The sequence below is a fragment of the Solanum lycopersicum genome, chromosome 8 (assembly GCF_036512215.1).
Source record: "Solanum lycopersicum chromosome 8, SLM_r2.1".
In the NCBI taxonomy this organism is placed as follows: domain Eukaryota; kingdom Viridiplantae; phylum Streptophyta; class Magnoliopsida; order Solanales; family Solanaceae; genus Solanum; species Solanum lycopersicum.
The window spans coordinates 50,844,014-50,867,539 of NC_090807.1; the positions used below are offsets into that span (position 1 = coordinate 50,844,014).

General features: G+C 37.1%; 3 protein-coding genes across 3 annotated transcripts; all 3 read left to right on the plus strand.

Moving 5' to 3' along the window:
• The first annotated feature begins 1,646 nt into the window (after window positions 1-1,646).
• Window positions 1,647-7,784, plus strand: LOC101265049 (adenylate isopentenyltransferase 5, chloroplastic-like). Its single transcript, XM_069288457.1, has 5 exons — window positions 1,647-1,770; window positions 5,282-5,464; window positions 6,900-7,124; window positions 7,280-7,534; window positions 7,687-7,784. Exons 1-5 carry the CDS (start codon window positions 1,647-1,649, stop codon window positions 7,782-7,784), a joined length of 885 nt encoding a protein of 294 aa, XP_069144558.1.
• A 1,582-nt stretch (window positions 7,785-9,366) lies between these two features.
• On the plus strand, window positions 9,367-10,174 carry LOC101265353 (adenylate isopentenyltransferase 5, chloroplastic-like). The gene is made up of 3 exons (XM_026032614.1): window positions 9,367-9,532; window positions 9,685-9,939; window positions 10,092-10,174. The coding sequence occupies exons 1-3, from the start codon at window positions 9,367-9,369 to the stop codon at window positions 10,172-10,174; spliced, it is 504 nt and encodes a 167-aa protein (XP_025888399.1).
• Window positions 10,175-20,553: 10,379 nt separating this feature from the next.
• LOC101265662 (adenylate isopentenyltransferase 5, chloroplastic-like) lies at window positions 20,554-21,772 on the plus strand. Its single transcript, XM_004245288.2, has 3 exons — window positions 20,554-20,773; window positions 20,926-21,180; window positions 21,333-21,772. Exons 1-3 carry the CDS (start codon window positions 20,554-20,556, stop codon window positions 21,770-21,772), a joined length of 915 nt encoding a protein of 304 aa, XP_004245336.2.
• The last annotated feature ends 1,754 nt before the right edge of the window (window positions 21,773-23,526 follow it).

Consider the following 23,526-nt stretch of genomic DNA (forward strand, 5'->3'; position numbering starts at 1 on the left):
ATATCACGCTTCATTCTGCTCCACCAAAAGTGTTGCTTTAGGTCACGGTACATCTTGGTTGCACCCGGATGTATCGAATACCTTGAACTATGAGCCTCTGTCAGAATAGTGTTGATCAAATCATTGACGCGGGGTACGCATACCCTTCCCTTGATCCTCAAAACACCTTCCTCATCGATTTGTGCTTCCTTAGCCTCTCCTCGCAATACCTTATCTTGGATTCTGTGCAGTTTCTCATCATCAAACTGTCTTCCCTTAATCTTGTCAAGAAAGGAAGATCTTGCCTCCACACAAGCCAACAATCCTCCCTTCTCATTTACTTCTAATCTCATCAAGTCGTTAGCCAGAGTCTGAACCACTCTAGCCAATGGACGTCTAGAAACTTGCAAGTGAGCTAGACTTCCTATGCTCCCTGCCTTTCTACTTAAGGCATCTGCCACAACATTAGCCTTTCCCGGATGATACAAGATAGTGATATCGTAGTCCTTTAGTAGATCCATCCATCTCCTCTGTCTCAAGTTCAAATCTTTCTGAGTAAAGACATACTGAAGGCTACGATGATCCGTGTAGACCTCACACTTAACCCCATATAAATAGTGTCTCCATTGATTTAATGCAAACACTACCGCAGCCAATTCCAAATCATGAGTTGGATAGTTACGTTCATGCACTTTTAATTGCCTCGAAGCATAAGCAATCACATTCTTCTCTTGCATCAGTACTGCACCTAAACCAGAATAGGAGGCATCACAATAAACAATGAAGTTCTTACCCTCTACGGGCAAGGTGAGAATGGTGCGGTAGTCAACAAAGTCTTGAGCTTCTGAAAGATTTCCTCACACTCATCCGACCATACAAATGGAACATTTTGCTTAGTCAAGTTTGTCAGTTGGGAAGCAATAGAAGAGAATCCCTTGATGAATCGGCGGTAGTAGCTAGCTAACCCAACAAAGCTCCTTATTTCTGACACATTAGTAGGTCTTACCCAATTCTTCACTGTCTCAATCTTAGAAGGATCCACCATCACTCCATCCTTGGAAACCACGTGCCCCAAGAAGGAAACTGCATCTAGCCAAAACTCACACTTAGAGAACTTGGCATAAAGCTTTTTCTCCCTCAACATTTCCAATACCATTCTCAAATGCTCCTCATGTTCCTCCCTACTTTTAGAGTAAATCAGTATGTCATCAATAAATACGATCACAAAGAGATCCAAATATGGCTTAAAAATCCTGTTCATCAAGCTCATGAAAGCAGCAGGGGAATTCGTAAGACCAAAAGACATTACTACAAATTCGTAATGCCCATACCTGGTTCTAAAAGCAGTCTTTGGCACATCCGTTGCCCGTATTTTCAATTGATGATAATCGGATCTCAAGTCAATCTTAGAGAAGACACAAGCACCTTGTAACTGATCGAACAAGTCATCAAGGCGAGAAAGAGGATACTTGTTCTTTATGGTTACCTTGTTCAACTGCCGGTAGTCTATGCACATCCGAAAACTCCCATCCTTCTTCTTCACAAACAAAACCGGAGCACCCTAAGGGGATGCACTTGGTCTAATGAAGCCTTTGTTCAATAACTCTTGAAGTTGTGCCTTTAACTCTCTTAACTCCGCGGGAGCCATTCTATTAGGGGGTATAGAAATGGGGCGAGTACCCGGTTCAAGATCAATACAGAAGTCAATATCCCTATCCGGTGGCATACCAGGAAGATCTGTAGGGAACACAACTAGAAACTCATGGACCACTGAAACCGACTCAATCGAAGGTACTTGGGTAGTGTCATCCTTGAGATGTGCCAAGAAAGCTAAACACCCTTTACTAATCATTTTCTTAGCACGAACAAAGGAGATGATACGCACCGGATTGGAAGTGTAGTCACCCTCTCACACTAAAGGATCTGTCCCAGGCTTGGCTAACGTCACGATTTTAGCATTAAAATCCAAGATCGCAAATTGCGGAGAAAGCCAAGTCATACCCAGAATTACATCAAAATCAACAATTTCTAAGATAACCAAATCTACATAAGTGTTGATCCCCACAAAGATCACCAAACAAGACCTATATACCTTTTCAACTACCACAGACTCACCCACCGGAGTAGAAACACGAATAGGCATATCAAGTAATTCACAATGTGAATTTAGACCATTAGCAAATGAGGAAGATACATAAGAAAATGTGGATCCAGGATCAAACAATACAGAAGCCATGCAATCACAAATAAGAAGATTACCTGTGATGACAACATCTGAGGTCTCCGCTTCCGACCGCCCAGGGAAAGCATAACAATGGGCCCTTTCGTTTGTTTGTCCGTTGCCCCTACCATGTTGTGATGTAGTGGCTCCAGTTTTCCCATCACCCCGACCGCTTTGGTGACCACCATTACCTCGACCACCACTTCCTCCAGAATAACGACCTCTACCATGACCACCTCTACCTCTAGCTATTGGGGGTCTATAACTCTGTTTGGGACATTTCCTGCTAATATGTCCAGTCTCCCCACATCCATAACACTCTCTAGAGTCAAGCATGGGTCTCTCAGAGAAGTGTTGACCGGTCTGAGGTGGACCCCCAACTACAGTCTGTAGTGAAGACTGAATAGGTCGAATTGAGTAACCTCCGGAACCCTGTCCTCTAGAGTAAAAACCATTAAATTCTCCTCCTTTTCGAAACGTCTTCGATGTCGATGCCATGGTGAATTCATCTGGCTTCACTCCTTCCACCTCTACCACGAAATCTACCACTTCTTGGAAGGATTTTGCCGTAGCCGCTACCTGTAAGGCTGAAATCCGCAACTCTGACCTCAACCCCTTCACAAAACGACGAATCCGCTCTTGTGGACTGAAACAAAGTTGGGTGGCATACCTTGATAGTGCACGAAAGAAGAAAGAAAGAATGGAATTTTCCTAAAGTCTTATAGCCTCTCAAAGAAAAGTAAAGGTGTCCCCCTACCGTTCCTTAAGACTCTACTAGACTCGTTCTTGTGTGATGAGACCAACGAACCTAATGCTCTGATACCAAGTTTATCACGACCCAAAACCGGACCGCGACTGGCACCCACACTTACCCTCCTATGTGTGCGAACCAACCAATCTAAACCTTAACATTTCAATATAATATCAACAGAAAGTAATGCGGAAGACTTAAACTCATCAATAAAATCAATAACTATTATTATCCCCATAATGTGGAAGTCATCACCACAAGAACATCTATGATCACATTACTAAGCTAAGAGTATTCTAAGAAGCTAAAACAAATAAAGCTAGTCCATGCCGGAACTTCAAGGAATCAAGGCATGAAGAGGAAGATCCAGTCCAAGCTAGAAGCATTAGCTCACCCTGATATCCAGAGTAATGAAGACTGGCTAGAGTTACTGTTGAGTCGAAGATGACGGCACGTTTGCTGCACTCCACAAACAAACAAGAAGAAAACATAAAAGTAGGGGTCAGTACAAAACACGGGTACTCAGTAGATATCATCGGCCAACTCAAAATAGAAATCAATATATACCAAGTAATATCATAAAATCAACTATGATACTCAACATGTAGCAACAACAAGTACTATATCATTAACAATTACCGTCAAGTTCACACATGAGGACTCAAGCCTCAATACCATACGTATTTGGGAATTATGTTCATTTGATTGAGTATATTAACATCTTTCAAGATTTATTATCTTTATTTTTCTTGTGTCGGTACGTGATACTCCGCTCCCTCATATTCATTAATCCTCTTGTGTCGGTACGTGACACTCCGATCCCCTAAATCTACATGTCGATTCGTGACACCCGATCCCCTAAATCTACGTGTCGGTTTGTGACACCCGATCCCCTAAATCTACGTGTCGGTTCGTGACACCCGATCCCCTAAATCTACATGTCGGTTTGTGACACCCGATCCCCTAAATCTACGTGTCAGTTCGTTACACCCGATCCCCTAATCTCCTTCTATCAATTCATCAAGCCTTCTTTCTTACCAAAGCATCATCAATCTCATTATTTTAGTTCATCACGCCTTCTTTTATACCAAGGCCTCATCATTAACAAAGAGATTAGGGTTTTGCAAGATTTGGGATTCAATAACTTCATCATGCTTATATAATCACAATTATATAATTACATTCATGCAAGCATACAATTAAGCACATAGCAGGGTTTACAATATTATCAATACATATCATTCGCTATTAAGAGTTTACTACGAATATCGTAAGAGAAACCATAACCTACCTCCACCGAAGACTTGTGATCAAGCAAGAATTTCCCAAAGCCTTGTGTTTTTCTTTCTTCCTCATTCGATTCTCCCTCTCTCTCTTGCTCTTTCTATTTTTCTTTATTCAAACCTTCTTTCTTTTACCCTAATTAGTATATAATTAAGAATAAAAGATGGAAATAATAACCCACTAATTAACTTAAGGTTACCTCTTTTATCCCCCAAGAAATTGAGTTATTAATATAAACCCACGAAATATATAATTATAGCAGGAATAGTCCAAAACGCCCCTTTAAAACATGTAAAGAAATCCGACCTAGACTGGAATTACGCAACCTGCGACGGCCCGTCGTGCCTGCGACGGTCCGTCCTGCAGGTCATCGCAAGGTTCAGAGAATGGATTTTCACTGAAGGCTCTCTGACAGTCCGTCACGCCTGTGACGGTCCGTCCTGCCATCTTGTCACGAAGTTCAGAGAGTCGATTTTCAGTACCCAATTTCAGATTTTCTAAGTGTTTTTAAACGAGACCCTGCGACGGTCCGTCGTGCCCATGACGGTCCATCGTGGGGTCCGTCACTTCTGCCAGTTTTTCCAGAATTGAAGTCTGCTGCTCAAAACGACTAAACAGGTCGTTACAATTTTCTTAGGTGATATTGAACCAGATTCAGACTTCACAGCTAAAGATTTTTGTTTGCAAGCTATCGTCTATATAGAAAAAATACTGAAGACTCAACATGTTCCAATAATTGTTGTTGGGTCAAATTCGTATATTGAAAAACTTGTGGAAGATCTTGTGTTCATGTTCAAATAGAAGTATGATAGTTTCTTTTTTTTGGATTAATGATGAGCAATCAGTCTTGAACCGTAGAGTTGACATGAGGGTTGATCAAATGGTAAAAGTAGGTAATTTTGGTAATTATTTTATGTATCAATCAAGATATACTATGATGTAGCTATCTAAAAACTTTTCCTATACAATTTTCTGAATAATACTTTTGGTTATCAAATATATGTTCTTCTAAATAAAACTCTTCTTTAAATTTGTGTTGCATGCAGGGCTAGTGGATGAGGTGCGACAGATTTTCATTCCAGATGCAGATTACACCAAAGGAATCCGACGGTCCATCGGTGTCCCTGAAATGGGAAGATATTTAAGGGAAGAAACAAATATAGACGGAGATGATGAATCAAAGCAGATGATTCTTCAAGCTTCAATTTCAAGTATCCAGCGAAATACTCGTATGTTAATTTGTAAACAACTTGACAAGATTATACGATTAATAAGCGAGAAAATGTGGTCAGTGCATCATAATATTGCTACGGACGTTTTCAAAGAAGATAGAGAAGAAGATCTTGACGAAGAATGGACGAATACTGTTTTGCAACCATGCCAAGATATTGTGAAGAGATTCTCAAAAATAATCATCATAATATTATTATTGATTGTACATAAACTGTCATTATCGCCATCTTCTATTTTGGTCTCTTTTATTTTTCACCTATTTTGTACAGTTTGTATCGCATTACAAATATATATGTATGATATGACACTTATTTCTATATATGTTACTCTTGTCATTAAAAGAATTCCTATCTATAAATGAAATATTTATTTTATGTTTCGATCCAAGTCCAAGTCCAGGCCTTCTATATATAATATATATTAATACAAATACGTACGTACACAATTACATGAGATCACTCATAATGTCAAGCTAATAGAGTGATAAAATAATAAATCACCATAAATGTTCGGGAAGATTCCACTCTAAAAGGATTTTGAAGAATAGAATTCTTAACTCAATACTTAAAAATGTTATATAGAAAGAAAATAACATAGTAAATTTATAATCTATCGGTAATGAATATATTCTACCTAATTCTATCACGGTGATTGAAGCTTGATTCAATGAAGTCCTTATCTATTATTATATGGTGCACAAGTTAATATAAATACTCGTAATTGAAATAGTTATCGATAATTGTTCACTTCCCTCATATGGAATTAGACTTAACACTTATGATGTGCTGATGAATCGTGTATGATTTGGCTCATTATCACTTGAATATATTCCGTCATAAATATTATTGAGTTCTTTGTACAATCCTTTTGTAACTACTTGTGATCTCATAACAAATATACATCTAGAAACGTCATCCTAAAATAATTCAAGCTTAATCGCCAAAATTTAAGGTGACATATCTCTAAAAATTTTAATAAACTATTCTTATTCTAAAAGATATGAATTTATATATCTTTAATTTTGTTTACTAATTTATAAGTCTATAAAAATCAAATTATTACCATAAAAGCCCAGCTCTATGTGATCTCCTAACAACGTACACTAATAACTTTATCCTAAAATATATTTAATTTTAATTACAAAAATTCAAGTTGATATATCTATAAAATTTCAAAAAGTCATTCTTATCCTAAATATATCAGTAATTATGAAATTGATATGTCAATTAATAAGTCCACAAAAAGATTTTACTATAAAAGCTGATGTAATTTATTTTTTTTTTGACATCCACCATCAAGAAAATTTTATATTTTTAGTTAGTATATTCCAAGTCAAGCAAGGTTTCTACTTACTAGCTTTATATTTACAAGTTTTTTTAATTTCTTACTATGAATTCACAATTCTAAACTAATTATTATTTTTTTTTGTAGAAAAAATGTCTACTTTCATCAACAATGAAGAGTCCAACAAGAAGAAAGTGATCTTCATAATGGGGGCCACAGGAACGGGAAAATCTCGTATCTCTGTTAACCTTGCCACCCATTTTCGAGGAGAAATAATCAACTCGGATAAAATGCAAGTTTACAAGGGACTTGAAATTGTTACAAACAAGATCACTCACACTGAGAAACAAGGTGTACGACACTATTTGTTAGGTATATATGTTTATTCTCAAGAATAATACTTATATCAAATGACTACCTTGATAATTTTATAGTAGTAATTATAGATTCTAGTGAAAAATATACTTTACTATTAAAAATTTATTTCTTTCAATTCTGAGAAAGTTAATTTGATCACATTTTCTTAGGTGAAATTGAACCAGATTCAGACTTCACAGCTGAAGATTTTTGTTTGCAAGCTATCGTCCATATAGAAAAAATACGGAAGACTCAACGTGTTCCAATTATTGTTGGAGGGTCAAATTCGTATATTGAAAAACTTGTGGAAGATCCTGTGTTCAAGTTCAAATATAAGTATGATTGTTGCTTTATTTGGATTGATGTTGAGCAATCAGTCTTGAACTGTAGAGTTCACATGAGAGTTGATCAAATGGTCAAAGCTGGTATTTTGGTAATTATATTATGTATCAATCAAGATATACTATGATGTAGCTATCTAAAAACTTTTCTTATATAATTTTCTTAATAAAAGTTTTGGTTATCAAATATATGTTCTTCCAAATAAAACTCTTCTTTAAATTTGTTTTGCATGCAGGACTAGTGGATGAGGTGAGACAAATTTTCATTCCAGATGCAGATTACACCAAAGGAATCCGACGGTCCATCGGTGTCCCTGAAATGGACAGATATTAAAGAGAAGAAACAAATTTAGACAGAGATGATGAATAAAACCAGATGATTCTTCAAGCTTCAATTTCAAGTATAAAGCGAAATACTCGTATGTTAATTTGTAACCAACTTGACAAGATTCAACGATTAATAAGTGAGAAAATGTGGTCAGGGCATCATATTATTGCTACGAACGTTTTCAAAGAAGATAGAGAAGAAAATCTCGACGAAGCATGGACGAATACTGTTTTGCAACCATGCCAAGATATTGTGAAGAGATTTCTCAAAAATTATCATCACAATATTATTATTGATTGTACAAAACTCATTATCGTCATCTTCTATTTTGGTCTCTTTTATTTTTCACCAATTTTGTACAGTTTGTATCGCATTACAAATATATATGTATGATATGACCCTTATTTCTATATATGTTACTCTTGTCTGTAAAAAAATTCTTATCTATAGATGAAATATTTATTTTATGTTTCGATCCAAGTCCAAGTCCAAGCCTTCTATATTTAATATATATTAATACAAATACGTACGTACACAATTACATGAGATCACTCATAATGTCAAGCTAATAGAGTGATAAAATAATAAATCATCATAAATGTTCGGGAAGATTCCACTCTAAAAGGATTTTGAAGAATAGAATTCTTAACTCAATACTTAAAAATGTTACATAGACAAAGAAGATAACATAGTAAATTTATAATCTATCGGTAATGAATATATTCTACCTAATTCTATCACGCTGATTGAAGCTTGATTCAATAAAGTTCTTATATATTATTATATGGTGCACAAGTTAATTTAAATACTCGTAATTGAAATAGTTATCGATAATTGTTCACTTCCCTCATATGGAATTAGACTTAACACTTATGATGTGCTGATAAATAGTGTAAGATTTGACTCATTATCACTTGAATATATTCCGTCATAAATATTATTGAGTTCTTTGTACAATCCTTTTGTTACTACTTGTGATCTCATAACAATATACATCTAGAAACGTCATCCTAAAATAATTTAAGCTTAATCGCTAAAATTTAAGGTGACATATCTCTAAATTTTTTAATGAACTATTCCTATTCTAAAACATATGAATTTATATATATTTAATTTGGTTTACTAATTCATAAGTCTATAAAAATCAAATTATTACTATAAAAGCCCAGCTCTAAGTGATCTCCTAACAAAGTACACTAATAACTTTATCCTAAATTATATTTAATTTTAATTACCAAAATTCAAGTTGATATATCTATAAAAATTTAAAAAGTCATTCCTATCCTAAAATATATCAGAAATTATGAAATTGGTATGCCAATTTAAAAGTCCACAAAAAGATTTTACTGTAAAAGCTGAATGTAATTTATTTATTTTTTTGACATCCACCATCAAGAAAATTTTATATTTTTAGATAGTATATTTCAATTCAAGCAAGGTTTCTACTTACTAGCTTTATATTTACAAGATTTTTTATTTTCTGACTATGAATTCACTATTCTAAACTAATTATTATTATTTTTTTGTAGAAAAAATGTCTACTTTCATTAACAATGAAGAGTCCAACTAGAAGAAAGTGATCTTTATAATGGGGGCCACAGGAACGGGAAAATCTCGTCTCTGTGTTGACCTTTCCACCTATTTTCGAGGAGAAATAATCAACTCGGATAAAATGCAAGTTTACAAGGGACTTGAAATTGTTACAAACAAGATCAATCACACTGAAAAACAAGGTGTACGACACTATTTGTTAGGTATATATGTTTATTCTCAAGAATACTTATATCAAATGACTACCTTGATAATTTTATAGTAGTAATTATAGATTCTAGTGAAAAATATACTTTACTATTAAAAATTAATTTCTTTTAATTCTGAGAAAGTTAATTTGATCACATTTTCATAGGTAAAATTAAACCAGATTCAGACTTCACAGCTGAAGATTTTTGTTTGCAATCTATCGTCTATATAGAAAAAATAATGAAGACTCAACATGTTCCAATTATTGTTGGAGGGTCAAATTCGTATATTGAAAAACATGTGGAAGATCCTGTGTTCATGTTCAATTATAAGTATGATTGTTGCTTTATTTGTATTGATGTTGAGCGATCGGTCTTGAACCGTAGAGTTGACATGAGGGTTGATCAAATGGTCAAAGCAGGTATTTTGGTAATTATTTTATGTATCAATCAAGATATACTATGATGTAGCTATCTAAAAACTTTTCTTATATAATTTTCTTAATAATATTTTTGGTTATCAAATATATGTTCTTCTAAATAAAACTCTTCTTTAAATTTGTGATACATGCAGGACTAGTGGATGAGGTGCGACAAATTTTCATTCCAGATGCAGATTACACCAAAGGAATCCGACGGTCCATCGGTGTCCCTTAAATGGACAGATATTTAAGGGAAGAAACAAATTTAGACGGAGATGATGAATCAAATCAGATGATTCTTCAAGCTTCAATTTCAAGTATCAAGCAAAATACTCGTATGTTAATTGGTAACCAACTTGACAAGATTCAACGATTAATAAGAGAGAAAATGTGGTCGGTGCATCATATTATTGCTACAAACGTTTTCAAAGAAGATAGAGAAGAAGATCTCGACGAAGCATGGACGAATACTGTTTTGCAACCTTGCCAAGATATTGTGAAGAGATTTCTCAAAAATGATCATCACAATATTATTATTGATTGTACATAAACTCATTATCTCCATCGTCTATTTTGGTCTCTTTTATTTTTCACCAATTTTGTACAGTTTGTATCGCATTACAAATATATATGTATGATATGACCCTTATTTCTATATATGTTACTCTTGTCTGTAAAAAAATTCTTATCTATAGATGAAATATTTATTTTATTTTTCGATCCTGTAATGACCTGTTTAGTCATTTTGAGCAGCAGATTTTAATTCTTGAAAAGCTGTCTAGGTCGACGGACCCCATGACGAACCGTCGTAGGCACGACGGACCGTCAAGGGTGTCATGTTCCAAAATACTTAGAATTCTTAAAATTGGGTACTGAAATCGACTCTCTGAACTTCGTGACGAAGTGACAGGACGTACCGTCATAGGCATGATGGGCCGTCACAGACTTTTCAGTAAATTTCAGTCTCTGAACTCTGTGACGGAAGCAGCAGGACGGACCGTCGCAGGCACGACGGCCCGTCACAGACTGCGTAATCTCAGGCTGAGTCGAATTTCTTTAAATGTTTAAATGAGGAGTTTTGGACTATTCCTGCTATAATTATAAATTTAGTGGGTTAATGTTAATAATTTAACTACTTGAGGGTTAAAAGAGATAACCTTGAATTAATTAATGGGTCAAATTCATTGTCTTTCATACTTAATTATATGCTAACTAGGGTAAAAAAAAAGAGGGTTTGAATAAGAAAAAGAAAAGAACAGGAAGAGAGGGAGAAACGATCGAGAGAGAGAGGAAGGAAGAGGAAAGCAAAGATCTTGAGGAAATTGCTTGCTTAATCACGACTCTTCGGTGGAGGTAGGTTATGGTTTTTATATTATTCGTAGTTAACTCTTAATAGCGAATGATATGTGTTGGGTTGTATTGTAAAGTCTTCTATATGCTTAATTGTATGATTGCATGAATGTGATTATATAATTGTAATGAAATTATTGACTCCCAAATCTTGAAAACCCCTTATTATCGATGATGCCTTGGTATAAAAGAAGGCTTGATGAACTAAAGTAATGAGATTAGTGGATCGGGTGTCACGAAATGACACGTAAAATTAGGGGATTGGGTGTCACGAACTGACACGTAGAATTAGGGGATCGGGTGTCACGAACCGACGCGTAGAATTAGGGGTCGGGTGTCACGAACCGACACATAGAATTAGGGGATCGGGTGTAACGAATCGACACGTAGAATTAGTGGATCAGGTGTCACGAACCGACACGTAGAATTAGGGGATCGGGTGTCACGAACCGACACGTAGAACTAGGGGATCGGAGTGTCACGTTCCGACACATAGTAGTAGGGGAGCGGAGTGTCACGTACCGACACAAGAATAAAGGTGATGAATCTTGAAAGATGTTAAAATACTTAATCTAATGAACCTAATTCCCAAATGAGTATGGTATTGAGGCTTGAGTCCTCATGTGTGAACTTGGCGGTACTTATTAACAATTATAGTACTTGTTGTTGCTACATGTTGAGTAATGTAGTTGATTTTATATTATTACTTGATATATATTGTTTTCTATTTTGAGTTGGCCGATGATATCTACTCAGTACTTGTGGTTGTACTGACCCCTACTTGTAATTGTTTTTCTTTGTTATTTGTGGAGTGCAGCAAACATACCGTCATCTTCAACTCAACCGCAACTCTAGCCAGTCTTCATTACACCGGATTTCAGGGTGAGCTAATGCTTCTAGCTTGGACTGGATCTTCCTCTTCATATCTTGATGCCTTGAAGTTCCGGCATAGACTAGCTTTTTATTTATGTTTAGTTTCTTAGATACTCCTAGTGTTAGTAATTAGAGGATAGATGTTCTTGTGATGATGACTTCCAGATTTTGGGGATAATAATAGTTATCAAGTTTTTATAAGTTATTTAATTGATTTTCATTAATGAGTTGAAGTCTTCCGCATTATATTGTGTTATTATATTCGAAATGTTGGGTTTTGTATTGATTGGTTCGCTCACATAGGAGGGTAAGTGTGGGTGCCACTCCCGGCCCGTTTTGGGTCGTGACAAACTTGGTATCACAGCTTTAGGTTCGTTGGTCTCATCATACAAGAACGAGTCTAGTAGAGTCTTAAGGAACGGTAGGGGAACGCCTTTACTTTCTTTGAGATGCTATAAGACTTTAGGAAAATTCCATTCTTTCTTTCTTTCTTTCGTGCTATTACTTTGATCCAATTGGTATCTAGGTGATACAAATTGGTATATGACCATCTTCACTCTATTTCGCAGATGGTTAGAACTAGAGCAACAACCGCGCCAACATTAACATCGGTAAGACAAGATGCATCTGAGCCAGCCACTGAGACTGTAGCTCAAAGAGGAGCAGTAGCAAGAGGCCGCGGTAGAGTTCACGAGAGGACGTCCTCTAGAGGAAGAGGACGAACGCCTGGCCCATCTGGTACTAGGGCGGTGACTCCTCCACCGACTAAGGAAGTAGTAAGAGAAGGGGAGGATGGGGAAAATGAACAAGTACAGAATGAGGAATTACCACCCCAACCTACCCCAGAGATGATCAATCAGGTTCTTGCTTATCTTAGCGGGTTATCTGATCAAGGCCAAGTGCCTCCAGTGTTTTCTACACCAGCACCTCAGGCTCCGGAGGTACAACATGCGGCTACTGTGGCTCCCCGCATGGATGCCTCATTGGAAATAGGAACATTTCCTCGTCTTACTACAGGACCTATAATGACAAATGACCAGCATGAACTTTTCAGTAAGTTCTTGAAATTGAAACCTCCAGTCTTCAAGGGTGCTGAATCTGAGGATGCCTACGATTTTCTGGTTGACTGTCATGAGCTACTACACAAGATGGGTATAGTAGAAGGGTTTGGTGTTGAGTTTGTGACTTATCAGTTCCAAGGGAACGCCAAAATGTGGTGGCGGTCACATGTTGAGTGTCAACCAACAGAGGCACCACCTATGACTTGGGCATCATTCTCTAGCTTGTTTATGGAGAAGTATATCCCCCGTACTTTGAGGGATAGGAAAAGAGATGAGTTCTTGAGCCTAGAGCAAGGTAGGATGTCGGTTACCGCATATGAGGCTAAGTTTCGTGCATTATCCAGGTATGCCACCCAACTTTGTTTCAGTCCACAAGAGCAGATTCGCCGTTTTGTGAAGGGGTTAAGGTCAGAATTGTGGATTTCAGCCTTACAGGTAGCGGCTACGGCAAAATCTTTTCAAGAAGTGGTAGACTTCGTGATAGAGGTAGAAGGAGTGAAGCCAGATGACTTCACCATGGCAACGACATCAAAAAGGCTTCTAAAGGGAGGTGAGTTTAATGGTTCTTACTCTAGAGGACAGGGTTCAGGAGGTTACTCAGTCCGACCAATTCAGTATTCACTACAGACTGTAGTTGGGGGTCTACCTCAGACCGGTCAACACTTCTCTGAGAGACCTATGCTTGACTCCAGGGAGTGTTATGGATGTGGGGAGACTGGACATATTAGGAGGAATTGCCCAAAACAGAGTTATAGACCCCCAATAGCTAGAGGTAGAGGTGGTCATGGTAGAGGCCACTTTTCTGGAGGACGTGGTGGCCGAGGTAATATTGGTTACCAAAATGGCCGGGGTGACGGACAAATGGGAACTACTGCAGCGCAACATGGTAGGGGCAACGGGCAGACAGGTGATAGGGCCCATTGTTACGCTTTCCCTGGGCGGTCGGAAGCGGAGACATCAGATGCTGTTATCACAGGTAATCTTTTGGTTTGTGATTGTATGGATTCTGTATTATTTGACCCTGGCTCTACATTTTCATATGTATCTTCCGCATTTGCTAATGGTCTTAATTTCCATTGCGAATTGCTTGACATGCCTATTCGTGTTTCTACTCTGGTGGGTGAGTCTGTGATAGTTGAAAAAGTGTATAGGTCTTGTCTTGTAACGTTTGTGGGGAGCAATACTCGTGTAGACTTGTTTATCTTAGAAATGGTTGACTTCGATGTAATTTTGGGTATGACTTGGCTTTCTCCAAATTTTGCAATCTTGGATTGTAATGCTAAAACTGTGACGTTAGCCAGGCCTGGGACAGATCCGTTAGTGTGGGAGGGTGACTACACTTCCAATCCGGTTCGTATCATCTCCTTTGTTCAGGCTAAGAGAATGGTTAGTAAAGCGTGTTTAGATTTCTTGGCACACCTCAGGGATGACACTACCCAAGTACCTTCAATTGAGTCGGTTTCGGTAGTCCGTGAGTTTCTAGATGTGTTTCCTGCAGATCTTCCTCGTATGCCACCAGATAGGGATATTGACTTCTGCATTGATCTTGAACCGGGTACTCGCCCCATTTCAATACCCCCTTATAGAATGGCTCCCGCTGAGTTAAGAGAGTTAAAGGCCCAACTTCAAGAGTCGTTAAGCAAAGGCTTCATTAGACCAAGTGCATCCCCTTGGGGTGCTCCGGTGTTATTTGTGAAGAAGAAGGATGGGAGTTTTCGGATGTGCATAGACTACCGGCAGTTGAACAAGGTAACTATTAAGAACAAGTATCCCATTCCTCGCATAGATGACTTGTTCGATCAGTTACAAGGTGCTTGTGCCTTCTCTAAGATTGACTTGAGATCCGGTTATCATCAATTGAAAATACGGGCAACGGATGTGCCAAAGACTGCTTTTCGGACCAGGTATGGGCATTACGAATTTGTAGTGATGTCTTTTGGTCTTACGAATGCCCCTGCTGCTTTCATGAGCTTGATGAATGGGATTTTTAAGCCATATCTGGATCTCTTTGTGATCGTATTTATTGATGATATATTAGTATACTCAAAAGGCAAGAAGGAACATGAGGAGCACTTGAGAATTGTATTGGAAATGTTGAGGGAGAAAAAGCTTTATGCCAAATTCTCCAAGTGTGAGTTTTGGCTAGATGCAGTGTCCTTCTTGTGGCATGTGGTTTCTAAGGATGGGGTGATGGTGGATCCTTCTAAGATTGAGACAGTGAAGAATTGGGTAAGACCTACTAATGTGTCCGAAATAAGGAGCTTTGTTTGTTTAGATAGCTATTACCGTCGATTTGTCAAGGGATTCTCTTCCATTGCTTCCCAATTGACGAACTTGACTAAGCAGAATGTTCCATTTGTATGGTCGGACGAATGTGAGGAAAGCTTTCAGAAACTCAAGACCTTGTTGACTACTGCTCCAATCCTTACCCTGCCAGTGGAAGGTAAGAATTTCATTGTCTATTGTGATGCATCCTATTCGGGTTTGGGTGCAGTGCTAATGCAAGAGAAGAACATAATTGCTTATGCTTCAAGACAATTAAAGGTGCACGAACGTAATTATCTGACCCATGATTTGGAATTGGCTGCGTTAGTGTTTGCCTTAAAGCAATGGAGGCACTATCTATATGGGGTTAAGTGTGAAGTGTACACAGATCATCGTAGCCTTACAGTATGTCTTTACTCAAAAAGATTTGAATATGAGACAGAGGAGATGGATGGAACTACTGAAGGACTACGATATCACTATCTTGTATCATCCGAGAAAGGCTAATGTTGTGGTAGATGCCTTAAGTAGAAAGGTAGGGAGCATGGGAAGTCTAGTCCACTTGCAAGTTTCTAGACGTCCATTGGCTAGAGAGGTTCAGACTCTGGCTAACAACTCTATGAGGTTAGAAGTGAATGAGAAAAGAGGATTTTTGGCTAGTGTGGAGGCGAGATCTTCTTTTCTTGACAAGATCAAGGGAAAACAGTTTGATGATGAGAAACTAAGCCGAATTTGGGATATGGTGTTGCGAGGAGAGGCTAAAGAAGTAATAATGGATGAGGAAGGTGTTTTTAGAATTAAGGGAAGGGTATGTGTGCCCCATGTTGATGATTTGATCCATACTATTCTTACAGAGGCTCATAGTTCCGGATATTCTATACACCCTGGTGCATCCAAGATGTACTGTGACCTAAAGCAACACTTTTGGTGGAGTAGAATGAAGCGCGACATTGTTGATTTTGTTGCCAAATGTCCAAATTTTCAGAAAGTAAAGTATGAACACCAGAGGCTCGGAGGAACACTTCAGAGAATGCCCATTCCTGAACGGAAGTGGGAGAGAATTGCAATGGACTTCGTGGTTGGTCTTCCAAGAACATTGGGGATGTTTGACTCTATTTGGGTAATTGTGGACATATTAACTAAGTCTGCTCATTTCATTCCGGTCAAGGTGACTTATAATGCAGAGAAGTTAGCCAAAATTTACATCTCAGAAATTGTTCGATTACATGGAGTTCCACTCTCCATCATATAAGATAGAGGTACGCAGTTTACTTCTAAGTTTTGGAGAACATTGCATGCTGAATTAGGTGCTAGGTTGGACCTTAGTACTGCATTTCACCCTCAGACCGATGGTCAGTCTGAGCGAACAATTCAAGTGTTGGAGGATATGCTTCGTGCATGTGTGATAGAATTTGGAGGCTATTGGATAACTTCTTACCCTTAGCAGAGTTCTCATACAACAATAGCTATCACTTAAGTATTGATATGGATCCATTCGAGGCATTGTATGGGAGAAGATGTAGGTCTCCCATTGGTTGGTTTGATGCATTTGAAGTTAGACCTTGGGGTACTGATCTCTTGAGGGATTCATTAGAGAAGGTGAAATCTATTCAAGAAAAGCTTTTAGCGGCTCAAAGCAGGCAAAAGGAATATGCAGATCGAAAGGTTAGAGACTTGGAGTTCATGGAGGGTGAGCAAGTCTTACTGAAGGTTTCGCCCATGAAAGGGGTGATGCGGTTTGGAAAAAGAGGTAAGCTAAGACCAAGGTATATTGGACCATTTGAAGTACTTAAGCGAGTAGGGGAGGTGGCTTATGAATTAGCCTTGCCACCAGGAATGTCCGGAGTGCATCCGGTATTTCATGTGTCTATGTTGAAAAGATACCATAAGGATGGAAACTACATCATTCGTTGGGATTCAGTTCTTCTTGATGGGAATTTGACTCACGAGGAGGAGCGTATTGCCATTCTAGATAGAGAAATTCGCAAGTTCAGATCAAGGGAGATTGCATCCATCAAAGTTCAATGGAAGAATCGACCCGTTGAAGAGTCCACTTGGGAGAAGGAGGTTGATATGCGAGAAAGATACCCACACCTGTTTACAGATTCAGGTACTCAATTTTGCCCTTTTTTTTCTTCTTGTGATCGTTTGGGGACGAACGATGGGTAAATTGGTATCTATTGTAACGACCTGTTTAGTCGTTTTGAGCAGCAGATTTTAATTCTAGAAAAGTTGTCTTGGTTGACGGGACCCCACGACGGACCGTCGTAGGCACGACGGACCGTCGAGGGTGTCTCGTTCCAAAATACTTAGAATTCTGAAAATTGGGTACTGAAATCGACTCTCTGAACTTCGTGACGAAGTGACAGAACGGACCGTCACAGGCATGACGGGCCGTCACAGACTCTTCAGTAAATTTCAGTCTCTGAACTCCATGACGGAAGCAGCAGGACGGACCATCGCAGGCACGACGGCCTGTCACAGACTGCGTAATCCCAGGCTGAGTCGGATTTCTCTAAATGTTTTAAGGGGGCGTTTTGGACTATTCCTGCTATAATTATAAATTTAGTGGGTTAATGTTAATAATTTAACTACTTGAGGGTTAAAAGAGATAACCTTGAATTAATTAATGGGTCAAATTCATCATCTTTCATACTTAATTATATGTTAATTAGGGTAAAAGAAAGAGGGTTTGAATAAGAAAAAGAAAAGAACAGAAAGAGAGGGAGAAACGATCTCGAGAGAGAGGAAGGAAGAGGAAAGCAAAGATCTTGAGGAAATTGCTTGCTTGATCATGAATCTTCGGTGGAGGTAGGTTATGGTTTTTATACTATTCGTACTTAACTCTTAATGGCGAATGATATGTGTTGGGTTGTATTGTAAAGTCTTCTATATGCTTAATTGTATGCTTGCATGAATGTGATTATAAAATTGTGATGAAATAAGCATGATGAAGTTATTGACTCCCAAATCTTGAAAACCCCTTGTTATTGATGATGCCTTGGTATAAAAGAAGGCTTGATGAACTAAAGTAATGAGATTAGTGGATTGTGTGTCACAAACCGACACGTAGAATTAGGGGATCGGGTGTCACGAACTGACACGTAGAATTAGGGGATCGGGTGTCACGAACCGACACGTAGAATTAGGGGTTCGGGTGTCACGAACCGACATGTAAAATTAGGGGATCGGGTGTCACGAACCGACACGTAGAATTAGGGGATCGGGTGTCACAAACCGACACGTAGAACTAGGGGATCGGAGTGTCACGTTCCGACACGTAGTAGTAGGGGAGCGGAGTGTCACGTACCGACACAAGAATAAAGGTGATGAATCTTGAAAGATGTTAATATACTCAATCTAATGAACCTAATTCCCAAATGAGTATGGTAGTGAGGCTTGAGTCCTCATGTGTGAACTTGGTGGTACTTAATAACGATTATAGTACTTGTTGTTGCTACATGTTGAGTAATGTAGTTGATTTTATATTACTACTTGATATATATTGTTTTCTATTTTGAGTTGGCCGATGATATCTACTCAGTACTTGTGGTTATACTGACCCCTACTTGTAATTGTTTTTCTTTATTATTTGTGGAGTGCAGCAAACGTACCGTCATCTTCAACTCAACCGCAACTCTAGCCAGTCTTCATTACACCGAATTTCAGGGTGAGCTAATGCTTCTAGCTTGGACTAGATCTTTCTCTTCATGTCTTGATGCCTTGAAGTTCCGGCATGGACTAGCTTTTTATTTATGTTTAGTTTCTTAGATACTCTTAGTCTTAGTAATTAGAGGATAGATGTTCTTGTGATGATGACTTCCAGATTTTGGGGATAATAATAGTTGTCGAGTTTTTAGAAGTTATTTAATTGATTTTCATTAATGAGTTTAAGTCTTCCACATTATATTGTGTTATTATATTCGAAATGTTTGGATTTATATTGATTGGTTCGCTCACATAGGAGGGTAAGTGTGGGTGCCACTCCCGGCCCATTTTGGGTCGTGACAGATCCAAGTCCAAGTCCAAGCCTTCTATGTTTAATATACATTAATACAAATACGTACGTACACAATTACATGAGATCACTCATAATGTCAAGCTAATAGAGTGATAAAATAATAAATCACCATAAATGTTCGGGAAGATTCCACTCTAAAAGGATTTTAAAGAATAGAATTCTTAACTCAATACTTAAAAATGTTACATAGACAAAGAAGATAACATAGTAAATTTATAATCTATCGGTAATGAATATATTCAACCTAATTCTATAACGGTGATTGAAGCTTGATTCAATGAAGTCCTTATCTATTATTATATGGTGCACAAGTTAATATAAATACTCGTTATTGAAATAGTTATCGATAATTGTTCACTTCCCTCATATGGAATTAGACTTAACACTTATTATGTGTTGATGAATAGTGTAAGATTTGACTCATTATCACTTGAATATATTCCGTCATAAATATTATTGAGTTCTTTGTACAATCCTTTTGTAACTACTTGTGATCTCATAACAATATACATCTAGAAACGTTATCCTAAAATAATTTAAGCTTAATCGCCAAAATTTAAGGTGACATATCTCTTAATTTTTTAATGAACTATTCTTATTCTAAAAGATATGAATTTATGTATATTTAATTTGGTTTACTAATTAATAAGTCTATAAAAATCAAATTATTACCATAAAAGCCCAGCTCTATGTGATCTCTTAACAACGTACACTAATAACTTTATCCTAAAATATATTTAATTTTAATTACCAAAATTCAAGTTGATATATCTATAAAATTTTAAAAAGTCATTCTTATCCTAAAATATATTAGTAATTATGAAATTGGTATGTCAATTAATAAGTCCACAAAAATATTTTACTATAAAAGCTGAATGTAATTTTTTTTTTGACATCCACCATCAAGAAAATTTTATATTTTTAGATAGTATATTCCACGTCAAGCAAGGTTTCTACTTGCTAGCTTTATATTTACAAGATTTTTTAATTTCTGACTTTGAATTTACTATTCTAAACTAATTATTATTATTTTTTTGTTGAAAAATGTATACTTTCATCAACAATGAAGAGTCCAACAAGAAGAAAGTGATCTTCATAATGGGGGCCACAGGAACGGGAAAATCTCGTCTCTTTGTTGACCTTGCCACCCATTTTCGAGGAGAAATAATCAACTCGGATAAAATGCAAGTTTACAAGGGACTTGAAATTGTTACAAACAAGATTACTCACACTGAGAAACAAGGTGTACGACACTATTTGTTAGGTATATATGTTTATTCTCAAGAATACTTATATCAAATGACTACCTTGATAATTTTATAGTAGTAATTATAGATTCTAGTGAAAAATATACTTTACTATTAAAAATTTATTTCTTTCAATTCTGAGAAAGTTAATTTTATCACATTTTCTTAGGTGAAATTGAACCAGATTCAGACTTCACACCGGAAGATTTTTGTTTGCAAGCTATCGTGTATATAGAAAAAATACTGAAGACTCAACGTGTTCCAATTATTGTTGGAGGGTCAAATTCGTATATTGAACAACTTGTGGAAGATCCTGTGTTCATGTTCAATTATCAGTATGATTGTTGCTTTATTTGGATTGATGTTGAGCAATCAGTCTTGAACTGTAGAGTTGACATGAGGGTTGATCAAATGGTCAAAGCGGGTATTTTGGTAATTATTTTATGTATCAATCAAGATATACTATGATGTAGCTATCTAAAAAAATTTCTTATATAATTTTCTTAATAATATTTTTGGTTGTCAAATGTATGATCTTCTAAATAAAACTCTTCTTTAAATTTGTGTTGCATGCAGGACTAGTAGATGAGGTGCGACAAATTTTCATTGCAGATGCAGATGCAGATTACACCAAAGGAATCCGACGGTCCATCGGTGTCCCTGAAATGGACAAATATTTAAGGGAAGAAACAAATTTAGACGGAGATGATGAATCAAAGCGGATGATTCTTCAAGCTTCAATTTCAAGTATCAAGCGAAATACTCGTATGTTAATTTGTAACCAACTTGACAAGATTCAACGATTAATTAGCGAGAAAATGTGGTCACTGCATCATATTATTGCTACGAACATTTTCAAAGAAGATAGAGAAGAAAATCTCGACGAAGCATGGACGAATACTGTTTTGCAACCATGCCAAGATATTGTGAAGAGATTTCTCAAAAATGATCATCACAATTGTCACGACCCAAATTTGCAAGTCGTGATGACACCTATGTTCCCAACCAATAGGTAAGCCAACCCAACATATTAACTCAACTAATCCAACAAATGAGTAAAAAGAGTAACACTTAGCAAGAATCTCCAAACATTGAGTTCCTTATAAGTACGCAATGCGGAAGATAAAAATATATCACCCCAAGAATTGGTGTCTTAAGTACAAGAGCTTCTAAAATTCGATGCAAGTCTGAAACTAAATCACTAATCTAACATAAGGGTTATCCTGTCTGAATACTAATAACAGAATAAATAAAAGATAGAGGGAGGTGTGGGCCACGGAACAGCCAAGCAGCTCACCACAACTCCAAGAACTTTAAGCTCGGACTTAATTTGCTCCACGAGATGTTCTCCTACTCGGAATCGAATCTGCACCACAAAGGGTGCAACAAGTGTAGTATGAGTATGAAACCACATGTACCCAGTATGTCTCATTGACCGACAACAAAGAAGTAGTTACGGGAATTTTAAAAAAAAATTCTTAAATTATATAAGTATATATATATTACACTCACTATTTTAGTTTCATCAATAAAGGTAATAAAACATCAAATACCTTCCAAACATCAAACAAACACATAATCATCAAAAATAAATGATGTGATGAAATCCAATGCAACATGATACCATGAAATGAATCGGCTCAGAATACCCCGTACTCACTCACCGTATATACATGATACTCCTCAGAAATACATCGAGAACTCATGACCCATGGGGGACTCGCGAAGTCCATATACCGACACGGACGATCTCCACGTGTCTGTGCGGATGATCTCAACGCACCATCATAATATCAAACAAATTCCGCACGGACGGTCTCCACGTGCCCAAATTACAATCTTAACATCTTACCATCCCCAGTACGGACGATCTCTACGTGCCCATCTTATACTCAATCTCATGTCAATGCATGTACACAATATTAATTCAAAATAAGGGGATGATGATGCATCTCACTCAATCAATATCGACATAATACACAACCACCTCAATATTCACAAATATACGGGTGTAAAAAAAACACAATCACACAAAATTTCAAGTCAATAATATATCATCTAATGCCCATATGTTTTGGCAAAATCTCAAATTACAATCCACATTCTATAGTAGTAACTTTCCATTTATAAACACTGGTACTCGTACCAATGCCTGTCACACCATTGATACGAGACCCTTATCTTTCGCCTTACCCCTTTGTCTATTTTATTTTTAATCTTTAATTAGGAAAACGTCCTTCAACAAGTCTAAAAAGTCTTAACATACCTTAAATGCCGAACTTGTTTCACCAATGTTCAAGACTTTTCCTTTCCTTTTCGCAAAGCTTCGGAACGTTCTCGATCTACCAATTGTGCAATATTTGTAAGTAAATGAGTTAGTAGACTCTAAAACCCACTCATATCTCTAATCAAGCTCCAAATCTTGATATAATTTATATGCCAAAATTATCATATTTGCTAAATTTCAAGTCAAGAATTTGAATCTAAATCTCTCCAAAAAATCATAATTTTAATGGTATTCATACAACACTATACAAATAATATTTAATTATCTACCTCAATATATTTAACTCAAATCATTATTCGATATTTGACTGAAGCAGGTCAATATTATATCTGCACTATGGGCAGGCAACGTGACAATCTGTAAAACAAAAAAAAAGACTACCAATTCCCAGAAATTTTATAACAAATGCCAATCATTGGCACTTGCCAAATGATTGGCTTATAAATCTGATTGCCAATGATTGGCTCATGATTTTCTCATGAT